The following is a 19999-nucleotide window of genomic DNA, read 5'->3' as shown; positions in this document are numbered from 1 at the left end:
TTGTGGACACAGTGTCTGAACCTCCATGGCTAAAGCCAATTAGAAGTTATTAATGCATGTTTTTATTAAATGATTTCTTATATTATTAAAAAAAATAAACCCCACACTTTATAACCAGTCTTGATTTTTAATTTGTTAATTAGTCTTTTTCAAAACACTTAATACAAATTTTCAAAGTTTTTTCTTTTGGCCCTTGCAAGTGGTACATGAAGGAAAATGTCATTTGTTTGCTTGTTTGTAATGAAGCATTTAGTACTGTAATTTTCATAGCACTCATGAAGATAATTTACAAACTGTCATCTCTAGAAAAATAACTTCAGGGTCTCAGCTCTGCTGCCCCATGCATTGGTAATCCCTTTTCACTAATCATTTATTTTTGAAGAAATTATATGGTCATTAAAGCGATCACAGCTGTTTTCTTAAGCCTAACTTAAATTATCCCCATATTCACAAAATGTTAATATTTTTCTCCACCTTTCTGGGGTGTGAGATCTCTTGCATGGGAGACTTGACTTTTCAGATAATTTCCAGCTGGCTTAAGCAAAAAACCCCAACTCCCCAAATTCCACTATAAAACTTAACTGGCCTTTTCCATGAAGATTAAAACCTTTTCCAGGTAAGGGGGTGCCATGCACAGCTCCTTGTTCTTGCTCAGGGAGCTTATAGTGGTAAAGGACTGCAAAAGAGAGAAATTTTCCAGAAGTCACTGAGGCAGCAGTTTAGGTTATGGAAGTTCCCCCTGCATGAGTGAAGTCAGATGATGAGCAACTCTTCTCTGTTCAGCCACTCAAGATGTCTTATGCTTGAGAATAGAATATACTAATGATAATTTATCTCACAAGAAAATGCAAAATATCTACGAATAAAATAATAATAATAAAGTTTTATCTACATTTTTATTAAAAGGTCATTCAGAATTAAAATTACTCAGCTAATGCCTTGGTCTGATACTACCACACTTACTGTTCTGGTTTTGTATGCAGTAGCCTATCTGATGTTACAGGTGTAAGACTTACTTAAAATGACATATCCTGTGTAACAGAATATATTATATAATGCTTTTCAGTCTAAGTAATTTCTGAGTGAGCATTTTTTCATAGCCATTCTAAGAGGTCATGTGAAATCCTGGAATCTCTTCAGAATGTTTCACCAAACAGAATTCTCACAATGTAAAGTATTTTTTCAAAATAGTAAGTGCTAGCAGCTACAAAGTTTATTTTCTTGGTTTGAACTTTGACTGGGCCTGAATTTGAGATAGAATAACATCCAATTATTGTATTTTTTAATTATTATTTGTAATAAATCATTATAGAAAGCTGCTGTAAGTCATGTAAGTCCATACAAATCACTTGCCAAGATAAATCAATCTTGCCTTCTCATTGCTTCATAGTGCCTGCTATACCTGCAGAGGAGTAAATGTGTTTACCCTTTACCCTTTCCTTCATCCACTAAAACTCTGTTTGCTTTAATGATTGACAATTTAAGAGCTTGGCCCTTAAAAACCGACAAAACAAACAAACCCTCCCAACACCACTGAGATGGCATTCAAAACATTGTATTTTTGATAAAATTACTTGTAAAAATATTGCAAAAATTGTAAATGAAGGTGAGAATGGGGAAATTCTTTCTTACAGAGAGGTAGATCAATTTTTAAAGAGAAGCTTCCCTCTCTTCCTGCTCTAGTTGTCTGCCATTATTAATTCGCTGGGATTGGTAACTGTTATGAAGCATCACAGGTATCTATTTCCTTTTCAAAACAGTTAACTTAGTGCTAGAAACTTGAAAACAAAATAAAATAGATCTTGTGGTAGACATACATTAGTTAGTAAACATGTTAAATATTCTATTTTATCTTTTTATATGCAGCACAGTACTTCAGAAACTGCTTTTAATTGGAAGTAAGGAAACCAAGGACACATCCATCATGCTGGAGTTAATTTACAGAATTTAAAGCTATTTTTTTTTTCATTTTATTAAATGCTTCTATCTTTCCCTGGTGTTCTATGGATTTTGTAGACACAGAACTTTGTTCAAATTAATTGAGTTTTTTGAGTGTTCATCTAGAAGACTCTATAGGTGGCAAGCATAGTGAGTATAACAAATGACAGTAAGAATACTGGCAGTGATGATTTACCTCTCTCTCCAGAAATTTAGCTGTCAGAATTTATAATACTGCTTTTTGGGGCTTATATTCCAGCTGGTAAGATTGAGTGGATGGTATTTTTGCTGAGGACATGGTAATATCTATGGTGTTGGTTTGTAGAAAACAAATACAGGTGTTTATTGATCAGGCTTGCAGGAAAAATATCACACTGATAAAAGAAGCAGAAAATTCACCTTCCTACTGTCTATTTCCAGATCATGAAATAAGACATTTATTCACATACTGCTGCTGCCAGTCAAATAAACATGATAAAAAATTGCAGGACTTTGTTTTTACACACATAAGACTCTCTGAACAGCCTCTTCCAGTTGTCTCATACTTTTCGTGAGCCATTGCATTAAATTGGTATTTATTCACATGATTTGTATGTGAGGGTTTCATCATTTCTCCCTGTCTGAGCCATTGTGTTCATAAAAGCTTTAAGTGAGGCTGTCTTGCACTTTGCAATTTTTTTTTTTGCTTCTTTTAATGTACTTTCTCTGTTTACGTAATTGACTGTGTAAGAACCTTTCGGATTTAATAAAAGAAGGAAAGGCACAAGTTAAAGATCAGTTCCTTCTCCTGTAGGTAATATATTCACAAGTGTTACCTTCACTCTTTCTTACTTATAAATAATATTCAAACGTGATCAGAGATATGGTATTTTGTTAATAGACAAAAGAAATAATCTCAGATTAATTATTTGAGAGTTTTTTTGATCTTGCCATATTATGCTGAAATTGCTACAGGTTTTCATAGGTCTTAAATCTAATTCACCTCATTCAACAAAAGTACTGTTGGTATAATTTGTATTTCAAATTCTCTAAGAATAAATAAACCACTTCCAGCTAACCAGTCTACAAGGCATAGTCAGCTATGGTAAAAATAATCTTTTGATGCTTAAAGAGTAATTTCTTCAGTAAATCCTATTTTAGGATATACCTACTTTTGTTGGTTATTGGAAACTTTGAATAATGAATTGGAGGCTAAGGAAAAAAAACCAAACCAAATACAAATCAATATAACACCAGCAACTTCTAAACAGATGCTAGAAAATTAGTAATGGAAAGTTTTAATGCTGTGGTTGTGCAAAGGGTTACACCCACATTCTTGAATGATATAAAAGCAAATAAACATCCAAGACACTGCATGCTTGTAAGCTGTTCTTCTAAACATCACTGTGCTCTATAAATTGAACTATTTGCCCGATACTGATATAACAGTTTATATATTGTTTTGTTTCGGTACTACTATTTTAAATAAAAGTTTTCTCACCCCTTCAACACTCAGTGTTCAAAGAATGATCACCTTAACTCTCTAGGAAAGTTTTAGCATTAATTAAGTGTAAATATTTCTGGGAATGTAGGTAAGAAGGTAAGAATGCACAGCAGTGATTCCATAATCCATAGCTGAGTGTAGCAAATACCTCCCTATACTCTGTACAGCTTCACAGAATTTCTGAAAATTTATTATTTCTTTTGTCATCATAGTTCCCACCACCATCTCCTTTCTTGGCATATCCCCCCAGTTCACATATTGTGGCTTGAAAATGTGGTGTCCTGCAGTAGTGGACATTCAGTTGCTATTTGTTATACCAAAAATAGGTGTATTATTACAGCAACCTATTATCTTGAGAGTCTCCTTTAGCATTGCACCTTGCTTACTATGAGTTAGGATTGCAGTGGAAAACATGTTGTTAAGGCATGTGTGCAGTGATAGTGAGTTCTGGTTTTGTTTTTTTCTCTGCACTGGAAATAATCTTACTTGTGAATCACACCCTGTTATCTCTTCCTGAAAACTCTTGAAAGGACTTTTCAGATTCATCTGGTTCACACTTGTACTGGTTGCATAGAAAAAAAAAAAAAAGGCAAAAAAAAAAAGCCCTATTTCTGCTTAGTCTTCTACAAATTGGCAAGAAATGCTTGAAGTGCTAGGGCCACGCTGCAAAATTAAAACCACACATCTTAAGTGAATTTTCATTGTGTAAGAACAGTTGACTGATGAAGCAGCCCTGAAAATACCAAGCAGACTTTCCTCTGGAGTGGCTCCAGGTGTAGGCACAAGCTGGCCTGAAGGTGTTCTGGAGCTGCACAGACACACTGGAGCTCTGGAGTTGGTGTGTGATGATGCTGCAGGCTTCATTTTCTGGGCTCCAGGTAGTTGAGGATCAAAGCTATACACTAGAAAAGGTATAGCTTTAATCCTCATGCTGAGGATCAAAATACAAGTCATGGGATCTGAAAACAGGTTTTTGGACAGCAGCAGATTAAATGGGAATCACCTATTTCCTGGTGCATGAGATTTATCAGGACAAGTTACAAAACAAACAGATGTACTAGCACCTCTTTCAATTAAGCCTTGGCTGATGCCTATTTAAGTGAAAGAGACTTAAATAATACATAGGCAGGCATTCAAAGTCCAATCCTTTGCAATAGTTTAGGAGTAGGCAGGAGTATTGTGTAATGTAGCCATTTTGATTTGCTCATGACTGTCTATTCTTGTCTTCCTTGGCAATAATGAAAGTGTTACAGCTCAAGATTTCTAAAAAGTCATCACCTCTAAAAATTCAGATGAGAGAAGCAAAACTTACTTTACATACAATGCCTAGTTGTGATCCAGGCAGGATTTTTTTTATGAATTTAGAGGAATTTTGATGCTTCACATAAAACTGAGACTACAGAGCACAGCTTTATAAAACAGAATGAGCTGAAGAAGCATATTTAGTTCTAACCTCTCATGAAAATAAGCTAATTGATTTGAAGCAACTTTTTATTCTGTCTTGTAATTGATTTCTCTTGCTGAGAAAAAGATGTTATTTAACTTGATCATCTTTAATTTAAAATGTTGCAGATTTTTGGAAGGCACTTTTTCCTATTGTGACTGCTTTAACTCATTTCAATTCCTGTATCAGGAAGGAGACATAATTGTAGCTGGATATTGCCAGGTTAAATATTTGGATACCTGCAGTGCTGTGAGACTGTCATACATAGATAAACAGTGGCTGTTACTAACAGCTGCTTTTTTGTGTTCTTAATTGTCTAAATGATAATCTGGTTCCTTCAGAAAATCTTTAAAAATAAAGGATATTTCATTGTCTGTTTAAAATATATAAAAATATATATCCATGTGAATTATTTTACCTTTGTATTCACGTTTGCCTCTTCCATTTTATCCACCAGTGTCTAATGCTAGTGTTTTGCTTCTTTTATGTTTCTTTATTTTGTTGCTTTTGTTTGAATGTATTATTGTGTTTATATGGAACTGGTCAAAGAGCCGTTACTGTATTTTATGTTTGTATCTACATTTTATTTTGCATGCTTAACGTGGCTTTGCCTGGATATTCTTTTTGGTAAGTTCAGAATTTCAAAGCATAATGTTTTTCTGTAGTAAAGTTTGTAACCTGCCACCTTATTTTCTTCCACCTCAAGTAACATAATTATTTTGGTTTTGGCATACTGATTTGTGCTCATGTACTGTTCTGCTTTTGCAAATTATACATATGATAATGTAACACTTTTCCTAACTACCATTTTCATCTCTAGCTGAGCTAAACAATATGACTCTGGTACTAATGTGTACTAATGTAACTTTTATCTTCAAAATGTAGTTGGCAGCTGTTAAAATGATCAGTGCTGAGAACTCTGTGTGTATTTGACACACACAGAACCATGTTAGAGCTTCTTTGCATAGCCTGGTGGTTACTCTGAGCTTCACAGGTATTACTTTTCAGCAGTCTTCTCAAGATCTTCTAAGAACAGTTTGCATGTTTATGTTTCTCTTTTAGCAACAGCTTGCTCAGCTCCAGAAAGAAAAATCAGAGATTTTGAAGAACCTGGCATTATACTACTTCACCTTCGTTGATGTTATGGAATTTAAGGTAAGATATTACTAATGTGTAAGTTGTTCTGTCACCTTAAGTTTCTGTAATTTTATTTATGAAGTAACACTATATAATGAAATAACTGAACTTGAAGCTCTGTTCTTCAAATGAAAAAAAAAAAAAAAAGCAGCTCCACCACTAATTGTAGTAATGTGATTTAATTGTGTCTCTTTAAACTAAAGTTATTCCTTTGTTTTTCAAGGACCATGTCTGTGAACTGCTAAACACTATTGATGTTTGCCAAGTCTTCTTTGATATTGTAAGTTTCTGGGTTTAAACGTTCAAAAAGTGGGGAGAAGAACTTGCTTTTGTTAGTCCAAGAAATGTCACATCTCTAGTTATAAATGCAAGAGAAATAAAAACAATGTAGGGTTCAGATTTCTGACTTTTATGATAGAGACAGGCCTTTCTCAGTAGGCTTCTTATGGGCACTAGTATCAGTATTGTTACCAGACATAAACATTTTTGAGTGATTTTTAATTTATTGTATCTTCAAGTTAATTCCTAGTCATCTGTGTCCTTATACCTTGTGAGACTCACAGGACAAGACTATTGCTTTTGTCCACCTAAGCTGTCTGAGGAGGCCACTTTTGGGGGTGACTAAAACAACTACAAAAGCATTTTAAAGTCTTAAATTTAAAACAAAACCACCACCCTCCCCCCCAAACAAACAAAACCCCTAAAAATTAAACAAAAAAACCTCCAACAAACAAACATAGAAAAGAAAGCCCCCCAAACCCTAAAAGAAAACCTCCAACTCCGTTTCCACTTTCTTAATGTTCTGAATGTCACCTTGTTAGTTTTTGTCATAATTCTAAATTTGGCCAACTTTCATTCATAATATGGAAAAGGAACAGGTATATATTCTGTGGAATGATGTTACAAGGCTAGTGGGATATGTGCTAATCTTTTCATTAGGGTCTTATTAAAATACAGTTCACAGGCACAGCACTACTGATTGCTTAGGAACAAGAAAAGTTTTCCTATCTGTCAGGTAATCTGTGACACTTAAGCCTGGAAGGATTTATTTGGATGCTTTGCTTGCATGAGTGCAAACAGTTCTGGGAGTCTGAATGAATAAACTAAGGTTATACAGTAAAGAACTTTGTTCAAAAGACAGCCTGTTATATCTTAAAAATGCTGAAAATCAATGGAAATTGTAAGGAGAAAAGTTTTATGCTTGTTTCTAAAAGTATTTAAATGATAATTTACTGGTTTTCCTTTCTAGACTGTAAACTTTGATTTAACAAAGAACTACCTAGATTTGATCATAACCTACACAACTCTAATGATACTCCTGTCCCGAATTGAAGAAAGGAAGGCCATCATTGGATTGTATAACTATGCCCATGAAATGACACATGGAGCAAGGTAAAACATTTAGTATATTAAAGATGTGTATAATATCAATGGCAGTAAAAGCTACATCTCAGTGAATTCTTTATTGTTGCTTTTAGTGACAGAGAATATCCACGCCTTGGCCAGATGATTGTGGATTATGAAAATCCTTTAAAGAAAATGATGGAGGAATTTGTACCTCACAGTAAAGTATGTAACTATTTTTCACAGGCATGCAGTAACCTTAATTGGGAGAGACAGAGATAAAAAGTAAATATGCAAGAGTTTGTTTTGTCTAAGACCATTTGGTATAAATTTTGCAAGAGATTTCTGCTTACATTGAATGTCTAGGGCTGGGGATTGATATTCTATTAAAAAGCACAACCTGCAGAAATACAGGAATGATGAGACCTATTAGTAAGGTGCCAATTTATTCACTTAGATTAGAAATTAATTAAAAATCAGCTGTGGATTATCTGCTAATAGCTACTTGTGTGTTTTGTGTAGGCTTGTATCTTGAAATTAAAGAGATTCACAATGTTTGTGTGAAGTTGGTTGTTTTGCAGGATTGCCATCCTAGAAGAATGTGATTTTCTATTTTGTAACCTGAGGGGTTTTGCTTTGTATTGTCCTTAAACTGGGAATCCTGGAGATCACCACTGCCTCTTTAACAGTAGCTCCTGTACTCAAAACTGCCACTCTGCTGAGTTGCTTTCACTGAGTTAAAGGAGCGCAATTCCTTCAGTCCTTTCTGTATAGATGTTTCTAAATTTCTGTTCTTACACAATTGGTTGTGCTGCAGTTCTGTGATGTTTTATCTAGGCTGTATTTTCATGTAAAAATACCTTGGAAAAGTTACAGAAGCCTCACCAAAGACAAAGTATATCCTGTTCTATCGCTTCCCATTTGTTCACTAGATTTGCTATTCTGTCAAAGGAAACTAGATTTCTCTGATCAGGACTGACCAACTGTTATAAAGATGTTCCTTCCTAGGTGCTTGCAAATTATTTGCCTAACAGTTACAACTTACTTTGGAATCTTTAGCAGTAGCTTTAGTTAAATTCTAAGTTATTACCAAAAGTTTTTAAGGTTTGGTTTTCTTTACCTATTTTGAAGTTTAGGTACTAGTTGTGTTTTCTTTCTCTAGTTTTCTTGAGATTTTTCTCCATTTCCTTAAACTTTTCAGTATTGTCACTATAGAAGTTCAGAGTTTTCCAGCTACTTTCCTAAGTGCTCTGAAGTGAGATAGTTTCCAATACTTCTAACTTGTCTGTAATCTTATTGTTGTTACACTGTCCACGATTCCTGTCTTGTTGAGACTTACTTAGCTGAGGATGTCATTTACAAGTAATCTTTTCTGGTGCACATTTTAGCAAAGATGCTTTACTTCTCAATATTATCTTTGTTTATGCTCTTGTATTAATAGTGGATCAGTCCTTTCTATTGAAACATTTGTAAAGACCCTTTTCAGTCCAATTTTTTGCTGTTGTGCTTATTCTGTGCTTGAAGCATAAATTGGGGTCAGGGATCTTTTCAGGTGCTTTTTCATATTCTTGGGTTGCACTCTCGTGGAACTGCACACTTGAGTTTTATTCTGTAATCCCACTGCTTTGCAGCAAACTGGACAATTTTTTTAGTCCTTTGCATGAGCTTTGGCAGATAACTTTGGGGTTTTTTTGCCTGAGTGGCCTTCTCTGCTCTCACACTGCTCACATCTGGCTCCCTGGGGATTCATTAAACACCAGTATTGGTACAAAAGTCAGGGAAAAGACTTAGGATGCACTTGCCCAGATAAGCTTAATTTGCTACAAAGATAATCCTGCAGACCCTATCTGTTCTAAACAATTATAGTTTGCTACCAGAGTAAAAACATACTAAAGGAAGTAAGCAAGGAAGAGAGTAACACAAAAACTGGGATGCTTGAATAAATAATGAACAATTTCCAGTTGTATGTGAGAGGGCTTTTGTGCCTTATTGGTTTTTTTCCATGTCCTGTTAATTCTGAACTCAGGACTTTTTAATTCTAACTAAAAATAATAGAAATCAAACTCTCTTGCTTCTTTTTGTCCTTCCTCTAGCCTGGAGTAGTCTTTTCTATGTGAAATAGACTAGATGCAATGGGGTTTAACCTTAGGTTTAATTTCAAAACTAGTTCACTAAAATGTTTTGATGACTGTTAGTAATAATGCTGAGGAAACAGCTCTACTATACAATAGTACTAACCATTCAAACTAATCATTAGCCTGTTTTCTAGTCCCTTTCAGATGCTCTGATCTCACTCCAGATGGTTTATCCTCGACGAAATCTCTCAGCTGACCAGTGGAGAAACGCACAACTACTGAGCCTCATCAGTGCCCCCAGTACAATGCTTAATCCTGCACAGTCTGACACAGTATGATCCTTTAATTTACATTCTATGAGAGAGCTAAGTAAGGTTTTCTGTAAAACAGTTGTTGGATTACCTCTGTGTGACTTTTAATCAGAGAAGTAAATACGCTGATCAGCAGAGGGGAAAAGTTTTCTCTCATTAAGCAAAGTTTCTGTTACAGTAACTCGTGCCTTCAGTTTCACTAATTTATTTCCCTTCATGGGAAACAATGTTAACTTCTGCAGTCTTAGAGGAGAGGAATCCTTTGTACCCTCTCAAGTGTTTGCTGAGAAGAAACTGGAAATCAAACTGGTCCTTCCTTTAAATTTGAGTTTGGACTTGGTGCTTCAGTTGTGATATGAATGGTTATCTTTCTGAAAAACATTAAAGCTTTAACAGCTGTCAAGTCATGATTAGTTCCATCAAAAGCTTTTAATTCATAAATATTGTCAAATACAATATTTATTGAAAATAAATATTTGTCAGAATTTGTTCAAGGAGTGGGAGGGTGTTGAAGCTCACTTAATATTCTAACCCTCACTTTCTGAAGTGTTAGTGGTCAGCAGCCTTCTATGATTCATTAGCATTTAAGGCTTTGTTTGTCCCTTTTTGCTAAGAAGTACTTATAATTAGTGTGCTACAAATTACTGGTTTTTTAACAGATGCCATGTGAATACCTGTCTCTGGATGCAATGGAAAAATGGATCATTTGTGAGTAAAATATTCTGAAACAGCTCATGGTTGCATTAAAAAAATTGGTTAACATTTAAAAGACTACTTGCTTTCTGTACTGTACAGTAGCTGTTGTATTCAAATAAGATTCTGGAGAACTTGATGAAATTTCATTTGTACTAACATGCAGTGAAGCTAGAATTCAGCATGTGCTGCTGGAATAGAGTGTGTCATCAGTTTGTTCCAGACTTTGACTGGAAGTGAGAGTTTCAGTAATTCTGATGAAAATAGTCAAGTAGTATCAGCATAAAGTAATTAATTTTACAAAAATATTGCAAAAATGACCTCCATTAGAAGTGGGGAGGTATTTTTTATATATTAGAAAGTGCTATCCATTAAAGAGTTTCTTGAGGATCTATGCAAACTATTTAAGACAAAATACATAATCATCTCACTGTTCTCTTGCTGTCTTTGTGCATCTGATTTGTGGCATACATCAATGTGAACTTTTGAAGTTGGATTTATTTTGTGCCATGGAATCCTAAATAGTGATGCCACAGCTTTGAATCTTTGGAAACTTGCACTTCAAAGCAGCTCTTGCTTGGCTCTGTTTCGGGACGAAGTGTTCCATATTCACAAAGCTGCAGAAGATTTGTTTGTAAACATAAGAGGGTAAGTTTTTGTTCTCCTTTCAGAATCTCGGTTAAAAACACCATATTTCTTGAAGAATTGTTTCAAACACATTACTTCTGCTTTACACAAGTTCTGCTTAAGTACACAAACATTTTTGCTTGGTATCTTTACTGTTTCTTTAATGCCTAAGTTTTAAGGGCCTGATGTCATAACCACCACACCTTTTTTATCTCAGCCTGGTGAATCAGTTTCTAAAATGGCAAGTCTCTAAGGTTAATGATCTCACCCACATGAAGGGAAATGATGTTACCAATGTGGAGTTTGCTTGAAAAACTGCATCTTGCTGCCACTGTTTCTGCAGTACATTATATGAAAACCCAGAAACAAAGTCGAGACCTCCACTAGGAAACACCGGGAACACTTCAGTAGAAAGAATTTTTGGTTTGGATATCCAGTTTTGTCATTTAGTTCTGCTCAGGAGCTGGTGTGTGTTTTCTGCTGTATCCTGCTTGCCGTAACATTGTAGCTCCTCTCAAGTCCCACTGAGCTCTTTCTATAATGTGCTACTGATTCTTACACCATATCTGATTGTTTTTTACCTGCAGCTACAACAAGCGTATTAATGACATCAGAGAATGCAAAGAAGCTGCTGTTTCACATGCGTAAGTGGCTTAAAAAGTTTTTCTGGCAAATGTTAGGATTGGTTTTCCTAAAACAAAATTGTAAAGATTTGTCAAATGCTGAATTAGTCATGCATTTTCAAGTGTGATCCTTTACTGATTGTTTTTTTAAATTTGGATTTAGTTAATGACATTACCAATTTAACTTCCCAAATTTCAGATTATTTTTCAAATTATCAGGATGGAAGCATTTAGTTTATTCATTAATTACATTTTTTCTGATTACAAAATGTGAATGCAGATCAAATAGAAACACTTTAATGTGGTCCCACAGAGAGGGAGGCAGAGAAGCTGGGATTTAAATTTATTGATGCTTCAAGAATATATGGTGTTGGTGATGAGGATGCCAATTTTTTTGAACCATATTTTTCAAAATTCTGCACTTTTGATGTTGGTATATTATAATCTGCCTATGCTTGGTCTTGAATGCTTTTGGAAATCATATTTTCTGTGGCTGGCACAGTGGATAATGCCTGTTCTTTTGATGCAGCGGTTCAATGCATAGAGAGAGGCGCAAGTTTTTACGTTCTGCACTCAAAGAACTGGCCACTGTCTTGTCTGATCAGCCAGGCCTCTTGGGTCCCAAGGTAATTACAGTGTTTATCCTTTCATTTGTTCAAAAACCAGTGTGTTTTTCAGTGGTAAATCCAATATTTATTTTCTTTTTGGGGGGGGAGAAACTCCTCACTTCATTCTGAGAAAACCTATTTAGTTATTTAAATTCTGGGGATTTAGAGACTAGTTGCCTCTTGAGTGCACAAACTATTCAACTGTTGCCTATATTGATAAGCTTGTGAATAATTTTTTGTTTTTCAGGCACTTTTTGTATTTATGGCATTATCCTTTGCTCGTGATGAAATCATTTGGCTTCTTCGTCACGCAGATAATATGCCAAAGAAGAGTGCAGATGATTTCATAGATAAGTATGTTCATTTTTAATGCAGTACATTTAATACTAGAATTTGACAGACAAAATAAATTTGAAGGCAATGGAATCTCAGAAAAAATTGGCTACATGGAGCAGCTGGAATTTTCAGCAAATTTTTACTTTGAAATATTAAGTGTCCCATCAAAACAGAAAACTGTCTTAGAAATTGGAGCACATCAGTGAAAATTCATTTATAAAATAACATTTTATATAAGTTTTGGTTTTTTAACCTTGGATAGGCAAAAATAAAGCTTTTTCTTGTGTCTTCACTGATTTCGCATTGATTGAATCAATGAAGAAAGCAAGAAAACTTTCAAAAAGCTTTATTTGTTGATTCATAGAATGCCTCTTGTAGCAAAACTGTCTTTTAAATCAGCTAAGCTTTATTTATGTAATATACAGCATTAGTGTCACCATAAAGAGATGGTAAAAATGAGAAATACAATTGCAAGATCTTACAAGTGTGCATAGGCAGGAGACTTCTCAAGGTTATTGGACACAAAATTGAATGAAAGATTGCAGGAATTTAAACAAGTAACAATCACAAGGCCATTTACAGAGCTGGAGTGGGAAAATCTTGGAATTTCTCCACTGGATTTAGGTGCTAAGGAAATATGGAGATTCCAGAGCCTCTCTGAAACAACCTGTGCAAGTATTTAACCATCTTCATGGCTTGAGAAAAAAACCCAGAAAAGCGGTTATTAAACTTGTATTTTTTTTAAAGTTTAACAACTTTTTGAGAAAAAACATTTTTTCAAATTGAGCTGTACAGGAGGGCTTCTTATTCAGAAAAAGAACTAAATAGCGATACAAACCTTTGAGGATTACTATGATGGTATCCTGCTAACTTATGTCCTCTTGAGTAGATTTGACCTTGCAGAGAAAATTATCTGTGTAATTATCCTTTTTTATCCTAAATTATTCTTTTACAACATTCACAAGTATTTTCATACAGAAATTAACTATTTGTAATTGTTTTAAAAGCAAGCTATAGGAGGAAATCCCCTTGAGAAGCATCCCACTGATAGAAATTAATATTTTGTTTGATGTTTGTAAGCTTTTCCTTGTCTTTTTGTCTAGGCACATAGCTGAGCTAATATTCTACATGGAGGAGCTCAGGGCACATGTGAGAAAATATGGACCAGTGATGCAGAGATATTATGTCCAGTATCTCTCTGGCTTTGATGCAGTGGTCTTAAATGAGCTCGTGCAGGTATGGCAACATCATGGTTCTGGGTTCTCAAATGCAAATTTTAACATTTTTTGGGCTTTTTGTCCAAGATGATGCCATAAAATGCATCCCACTTTGTGGATTTTGATGAGCTTTAGGGAATAAAATTAACTTACTGTTTAGTTCTGGGATTTAGAGCTGTACTTATGGTTTTTGTATAGAATCACAGAATATACCAAGTTGGAAGGGCACCACTAGGCTCATCAAAGGCTCATCTGCACAGGACACCCCAACAATCCCACCCTGTGCCTGAGAGTGTTGTCCAAATGCTCCTTGGGCTCTGGCAGCCTTGGGGCTGTGACCCCAAACCCTTGGGATCCTGCTCAGTGCCCAACAGCTCTCTCTCTGGTGGAAGAATCTTTTCCTAATAGCCAACACAAACCTCCCCTGGCACAGTTTCATACCATTATCAGTGGTATGAATTTATATACTTCAATGTTCATGTATGAATATTATGAACATAATATTATGTTATGTTTAGAGACAGTGAAACAGGTACTGTCACTGAAGGAGTGTAGAAACTTTTTCTTATTTAGCCCAGGCAAGAAATTATAAACTTTCTGAAGTGGTTTGGTTTTATTCCCGTGACCCCACTAGATGGAGCCCAAATTGAAACGAGGGGAAAAAATGGGCTTGAATTTTAGTTGTCATTAATTCATAACAGCTGTCAAGCCCCAGATTAGACAAATGATTGAGTGGTAATTTGGATTTTTTCAGCCTTTAGGTTTCATTGTCAGTTATTACTGGAATATGAGAAACTTCTGTGTTGCATTGCTTAACAGAAGTGTGGTCCTATAAGAGGCTAAAACTAAAAAGATTTGTGTTCCATTTTGTAAAATTTGAATGTTTAGTAAAATAAATTTGAATATTTAATTTAAAAAAAATTGAGAAAGGGATTTTTTTGGAGCTAAAGTGGTGCTGATGTGGGCCCCATGATATCCTGCCATAGCCAGGTTTTCTTTGCAAAAAAGACAGAAAATGTAGCATAGCTACATTTATTGACAGATTTTCCTGTTTTGAGCTGTTGTTGGTTTGTAAGCAATCTTTTCTAGGTATTTGTCATCAACCAATGAATTAAGAAGTGAAAGCTATTAAATAGCACTATTTGAAATATTCCATCAAGTTACCTCTTGTAGGTTTTTGAAAATTTCAGAGTATAGCCGATGAATGGGGCATGGATATTGACATTGTTTCATAGACCAAGTTTAAAGTCATAATAATAATAGCAACAACATTTATTTTAGAATCTTTCAGTGTGCCCAGAGGATGAATCAATCATCATGTCCTCTTTTGTAAACACAATGACTTCACTAAGTGTGAAACAAGGTAAGTTTAAATGATCTTGGAAAATTGGTAACAGACTGGCAGATTCCTTTGAAAAGTTTGATCACTTTTGTTTCACATAATCAGTAGAAGGAGATTAAATTGCACTTGTTCCCTTGTTTCTCCTTCATTTCTGTATCTGCTTCTTGTTGTGTGTCCCTTTTCCAAAGAATGCCATTGGATAGTAATTCTACCTTGTAATATAGAAAACATATTACATATATTTTCATCTAGATATTTTAATTCTTTTTACTACAACTGTAGTGGATCAAAATTCTTGGGTAAAAAACATGAGGTTCATTACCCAAATAATTCTTTACTACTTTGGCGTTTTTAGAAGCTCTGCTATAGAAGATCTGAATTTGTTATTGTTTTCTAAGTTTTTTTTGTTCTATATTTTTCCCTGATGCAGTTGAAGATGGAGAGGTATTTGACTTCAGAGGAATGAGATTAGATTGGTTTAGATTGCAGGTAAGAATTAGTAAATATGCATGACATTTCACGAACCTTAAACCAAAATATTTCATAGATTACTAATGTTCTAGATTACTCTCACATTGGAACTGGGTGACAGGCTATCTAAAAATTACCTTCTCTTAAAAATCAAGTACTTTAACAGATAGTTTGCTATGTTTTGATATAACTTTTTCTGCTTTGGGTACTTTTTGCAAATCATCCCTTGGGGTGTTTGTAACAGTTCAGAAATAGAATGTCTTGAGGCTGAGCTGTTTGGTGGGTGTTTGGAGTGTGATTCAATGTGCCTACACTGGTAAGGGAGGGCTTTCAGGTTTGTGTTTTGCCAATACATTTGTTCTGCTGGTTATGTCTGAATTAGCCATGTTCAGTGGATGTTTAGAGACTTCACTGAAAGGCAGTTTGCTTTCTTGAAGCTCTAGTGGAAAGAGAAGAATCCCTGCATGGTCTTTTAAATACTCAGAGCACAAACAGCATTTCACATTGGTATTGAGCAACAGCAGTGGAATTTGCACCAAAAGCATGTGCAGATCTAACATATAAATTATTTTGTCTTCCAGGCCTACACCAGCGTTTCTAAAGCTTCGCTTGGTCTTGCAGACCATAGAGAACTAGGAAAAATGATGAACACAATCATTTTCCACACAAAAATGGTAGATTCTTTGGTGGAGATGTTGGTCGAAACCTCAGATCTTTCTATCTTTTGGTATGCTACTAACCTGCCTGTACAAGTTTTTTTTTTTAATTATTTATGGTTTGATTTTTCCTTGCAAGTGTAATTTTTAAATAGCACACTTTGTAGGAAGATAGGCCAGTGGAAAAATCGATTGGAATTTCTGGTTTCTTGCAGAATTAGTTTGAAAAAGGTATTTATGAACATCTGTCAGAGATATTCTCCAAGCAGTCATAAAATTGATCAGGAGTCATGTGCAGATTTTTCCTTAATACTTTTTGGCAAAAAGTACAAATTTTTACAGCCCCTATGTGGCAAACATCAGAATAAAAATATGATTATGATAATAATACCAATATAAAATAGATGTGCAAATAAAATGCATAAGAAGTGAATGCAGAAAACAAGCAAAAGTAATAAAAGCACGGGGCAGTTTTTGGTATACAAAATGTGTTTATGGTCACATTTGGTTTGTGTGAAGTAAACCTTATTTGCAGCAAATATATAATATATTTCATTTAAAAATCTGATTAATAACTGATTAATTCTGTTCAGTTTTTATAGTCGTGCTTTTGAGAAGATGTTTCAGCAGTGTTTGGAGCTTCCCTCTCAATCAAGATACTCAATTGCATTCCCACTGCTTTGTACTCACTTTATGAGCTGTACCCATGAATTGTGCCCTGAAGAGGTAATTTTTAAATTTCAGTTATTTTCATCTCGTATTCAACGTAGAGTGAACTAGAGCTGAACACTGCAAGAAGGTGTTTGTTATGGCAATTTAATATTTGAGGGAGGAGAGTGCTAAAAATGTAAAAATGGAGATAAAACAAGGATATATCTTGTTTCATGGCTCTTCATGCATAAATCTCTAAATCCTTTTCTGAAGTGAGAAAGGATTTTGATCTTTACTTTAAAGAGGGATATCTAGGATGCAAAAATAAGATGACTTTTCAGGCTTAGATACCAATAAATCCCATATGCCTGTTAAAACTTAGAAGCAACAGTTTTCCTCTTAAATGGTTTATAAATTCATAGTTGGGAGAAGGAAATAGGAAGTTGGGGGTTCTGTATGGCTTTTTACAGTTTTCTTCAGTAAGGAAAAAAAGATAGATGATACACAGTATAATACAAGCATTTGCTTTGGTCAGAACTGGATTATAGAAACATTGTTGGTTAGAGTCAGAATTTTAAAAATACAGTGTTCCTTGAAGAAATGGACTCTTTGTTAAAGGAAGCAGTTTGAATCTGAGGAAATTCTTTCTATTTTTGTTGTAGTAGCATAAATCCTTTAGTACATTTCCTGTATGTTCATTGACTTTGGAAACAGTCTGAGAGTTAACTTGGCCATTTTTATGTAATGCTCATGAAAATGTTGTTTTCATTCCTAACAGTGCTCATCTAAAACAATTAGTTGAAAAAGATTTATTGTAATATACACAGTATGGGGTTTTCTTATTTAACATAAAATTATTTTCTGCTAAACTTCATTACAATATACATTTATATAGGTATTTTCCTTGTGTGCTTTGCTTAAAATAGCTGCCAATGCTATTTATACTAAACAAGCACTAAAAAGTTTCCAGAAAAGCTTCATCCTTTAGGACAAGAGACATCTTTGAGAACAATTCTAGTAACAGTAAGGAATCAGTAGCCAAAGTCCACTGGACACTAGTTACTGTGCATTCAGCTGCAGCACATTTTGTCACAGCCAGCAGAGCTTGACATTCAATATCTGAATTGTATGCCTTGGTAACTATTATCATTTTGGAAAAATAATCTTTGCTGTGCCGTGTACAGTGTGTCATAGTGTGGCTGATAAAAAGTAAACACCAGTGGTGAAAGGAGGATTTCAGCAAGACAGAGACTGTGCTTGTGCACATCCAGTGACCAAGGAACAGAATCCAGAAATTAATGCAGCAGGGCTTTATTACTGACTTTTTCAGTGATATGAAGGACACTGCTTTGTATATAGCTTGAGTTGCATGCTCTTTTCCCCCCTAAACTTAGTATTGGCACATATTAATGAAGAGACCTTGGAATATTGGACACATTAAAGTGTCCAATTAAAGATTTGGTGCAAAATTAAATGCTAAAACCTACTTTTTAAAAAAAAAATTCCCTCTTTTTGCAAAAGATATTTTTAATGGTGACTTTGAAAATTTCATGGTTCAAATTGCTTTCAAAGGAAAAAGTAGCCTGAAGTCAAGATTATTGAGGACTAATGAGTTTATTATTTCCCATATCCTAGTTATGTGATTAGTGAACTGTTCTCTGCAGTACTGTAGGACTGATGGAAAACTGAAAATCCTGCTTCCTTTTCTCCCTTTCTAACAGCGACATCATATTGGAGATCGTAGTCTTTCCTTGTGTAACATGTTCTTGGATGAAATGGCTAAACAGGCTCGAAATCTTATCACAGACATTTGCACAGAACAGTGTACACTGAGTGATCAGGTGAGTGTCTATTTTTATCCTCCTTTGAGATTTGCTCCATTCAACTTTTTGGATATTTTCTGTTTACTTTTTTCTCTGTGTTTTGGGCAAACTTTCTGTTTATAAAATTCAAGGTGATTTGAGCAAGAATTTTTAATGCTAGAATTGTGTCAAAGGAAGAATCTGTTATTTGTGTGATGAAAAGTGCTAAAAAAAAATCTGATTTTAATTTAGAAGGGCTATTTCTTTTTGGTTACTAGTTGTTGCCAAAACATTGTGCCAAAACCATCAGTCAAGCAGTGAACAAGAAGTCAAAAAAACAGACTGGAAAGAAAGGAGAACCTGAAAGGGAAAAACCAGGAGTAGAAAGCATGAGGAAAAACAGATTGGTTGTGACAAAGTAAGCTGCTGCTTCTGTTCTTTTCACCTTTAATCCCAAGTCAAAATGTGTTTTATATACTGAATGCTTCTTGCTTAATTTGTTTGAATAAATTTAATTGCTTGTAAGTTTGACCAGCTTTGCGGTTTGTGAGCTTGTGATGCTTCTGTGGCTTGTATAGAGACTGAATTTTGTTACACAGGTAATAGGAATGTTTGTCACTTGAATTTATCCCCCTTGGCTGTTTCCTTTCCTGAGCAGAAAGAATCCCTGTGTTGTAGCTAGGCTTCCTGAATAGTCATATTAACTGTGGGTGTGTGAGTCCAAGGAGTGGGTGGCATCTCTGGTTCTACCTTGCTTTAGCACTCTTAAGTACAGGCTGGACAGGAATTTCTTGCTGCTGTCAAGGCTGATGGCTGACATGGAGTTTTGTGGCTCCAGTGCCTGAACCAAGTGGGGAAGGTTTCCTTGTTAGTGGCTGTAGAAAACTAAGAGCACCAGTAAATCAATAGCAAAATCAAAAAACCCACCTGGGATAGGTAAGATGAAAGGTTAATAAATACAGTTTGGGGTGTAAGAGAGTAGGAATGGCTGTAAGATAGGTGTAAGGAGAGATCAGGATGGTAGAGTGATAAAATTATGAAGAGGAAGAAAGCTAAAAAAAGGAAAGTGTGTGATTGGAGGTGCCTAAATTGACAGACTGCTGAAGGGGGGAAGTGGTTTTGCTGCAGTTGCAATAACCAAACAGCAGAGAACTGTAAAGATTAGAGAAGTTGATGGAAAAGAACTTAGTTTAAGATTTGTTCCCCCAATATTTTTAGGTTTTTATTACTGCCTGCTAGGA

General features: G+C 35.0%; 1 protein-coding gene across 3 annotated transcripts in view; it reads left to right on the top strand.

Annotated features, from left to right (window-relative positions):
* The window catches only part of NCKAP1 (NCK associated protein 1), a 59826-nt gene that overhangs the window by 15663 nt on the left and 24164 nt on the right, over positions 1–19999 (top strand). The window contains exons 1-18 of one of the 3 annotated variants that reach the window (XM_083865141.1): positions 5502–5570; positions 5928–6020; positions 6226–6282; positions 7252–7394; positions 7481–7571; positions 9616–9753; positions 10392–10440; positions 10917–11073; positions 11640–11696; positions 12205–12301; positions 12531–12637; positions 13723–13855; positions 15118–15199; positions 15609–15667; positions 16231–16376; positions 16899–17031; positions 18678–18797; positions 19037–19176. In XM_083865141.1, coding sequence (XP_083721267.1) covers positions 5517–5570; positions 5928–6020; positions 6226–6282; positions 7252–7394; positions 7481–7571; positions 9616–9753; positions 10392–10440; positions 10917–11073; positions 11640–11696; positions 12205–12301; positions 12531–12637; positions 13723–13855; positions 15118–15199; positions 15609–15667; positions 16231–16376; positions 16899–17031; positions 18678–18797; positions 19037–19176 — 1856 coding nt within the window. In that variant the 5' untranslated portion in view covers positions 5502–5516. Of the gene's footprint in view, positions 1–5501; positions 5571–5927; positions 6021–6225; positions 6283–7251; positions 7395–7480; positions 7572–9615; positions 9754–10391; positions 10441–10916; positions 11074–11639; positions 11697–12204; positions 12302–12530; positions 12638–13722; positions 13856–15117; positions 15200–15608; positions 15668–16230; positions 16377–16898; positions 17032–18677; positions 18798–19036; positions 19177–19999 lie in introns of those variants that run through there. The other 2 variants (XM_083865140.1, XM_083865139.1) reach the window with 2 other exon arrangements.

The sequence above is a fragment of the Zosterops lateralis genome (genome assembly GCF_965231275.1).
Source record: "Zosterops lateralis genome assembly, chromosome: 7".
NCBI classification, from domain to species: domain Eukaryota; kingdom Metazoa; phylum Chordata; class Aves; order Passeriformes; family Zosteropidae; genus Zosterops; species Zosterops lateralis.
This window is presented reverse-complemented; position numbering and strand designations above follow the sequence as displayed.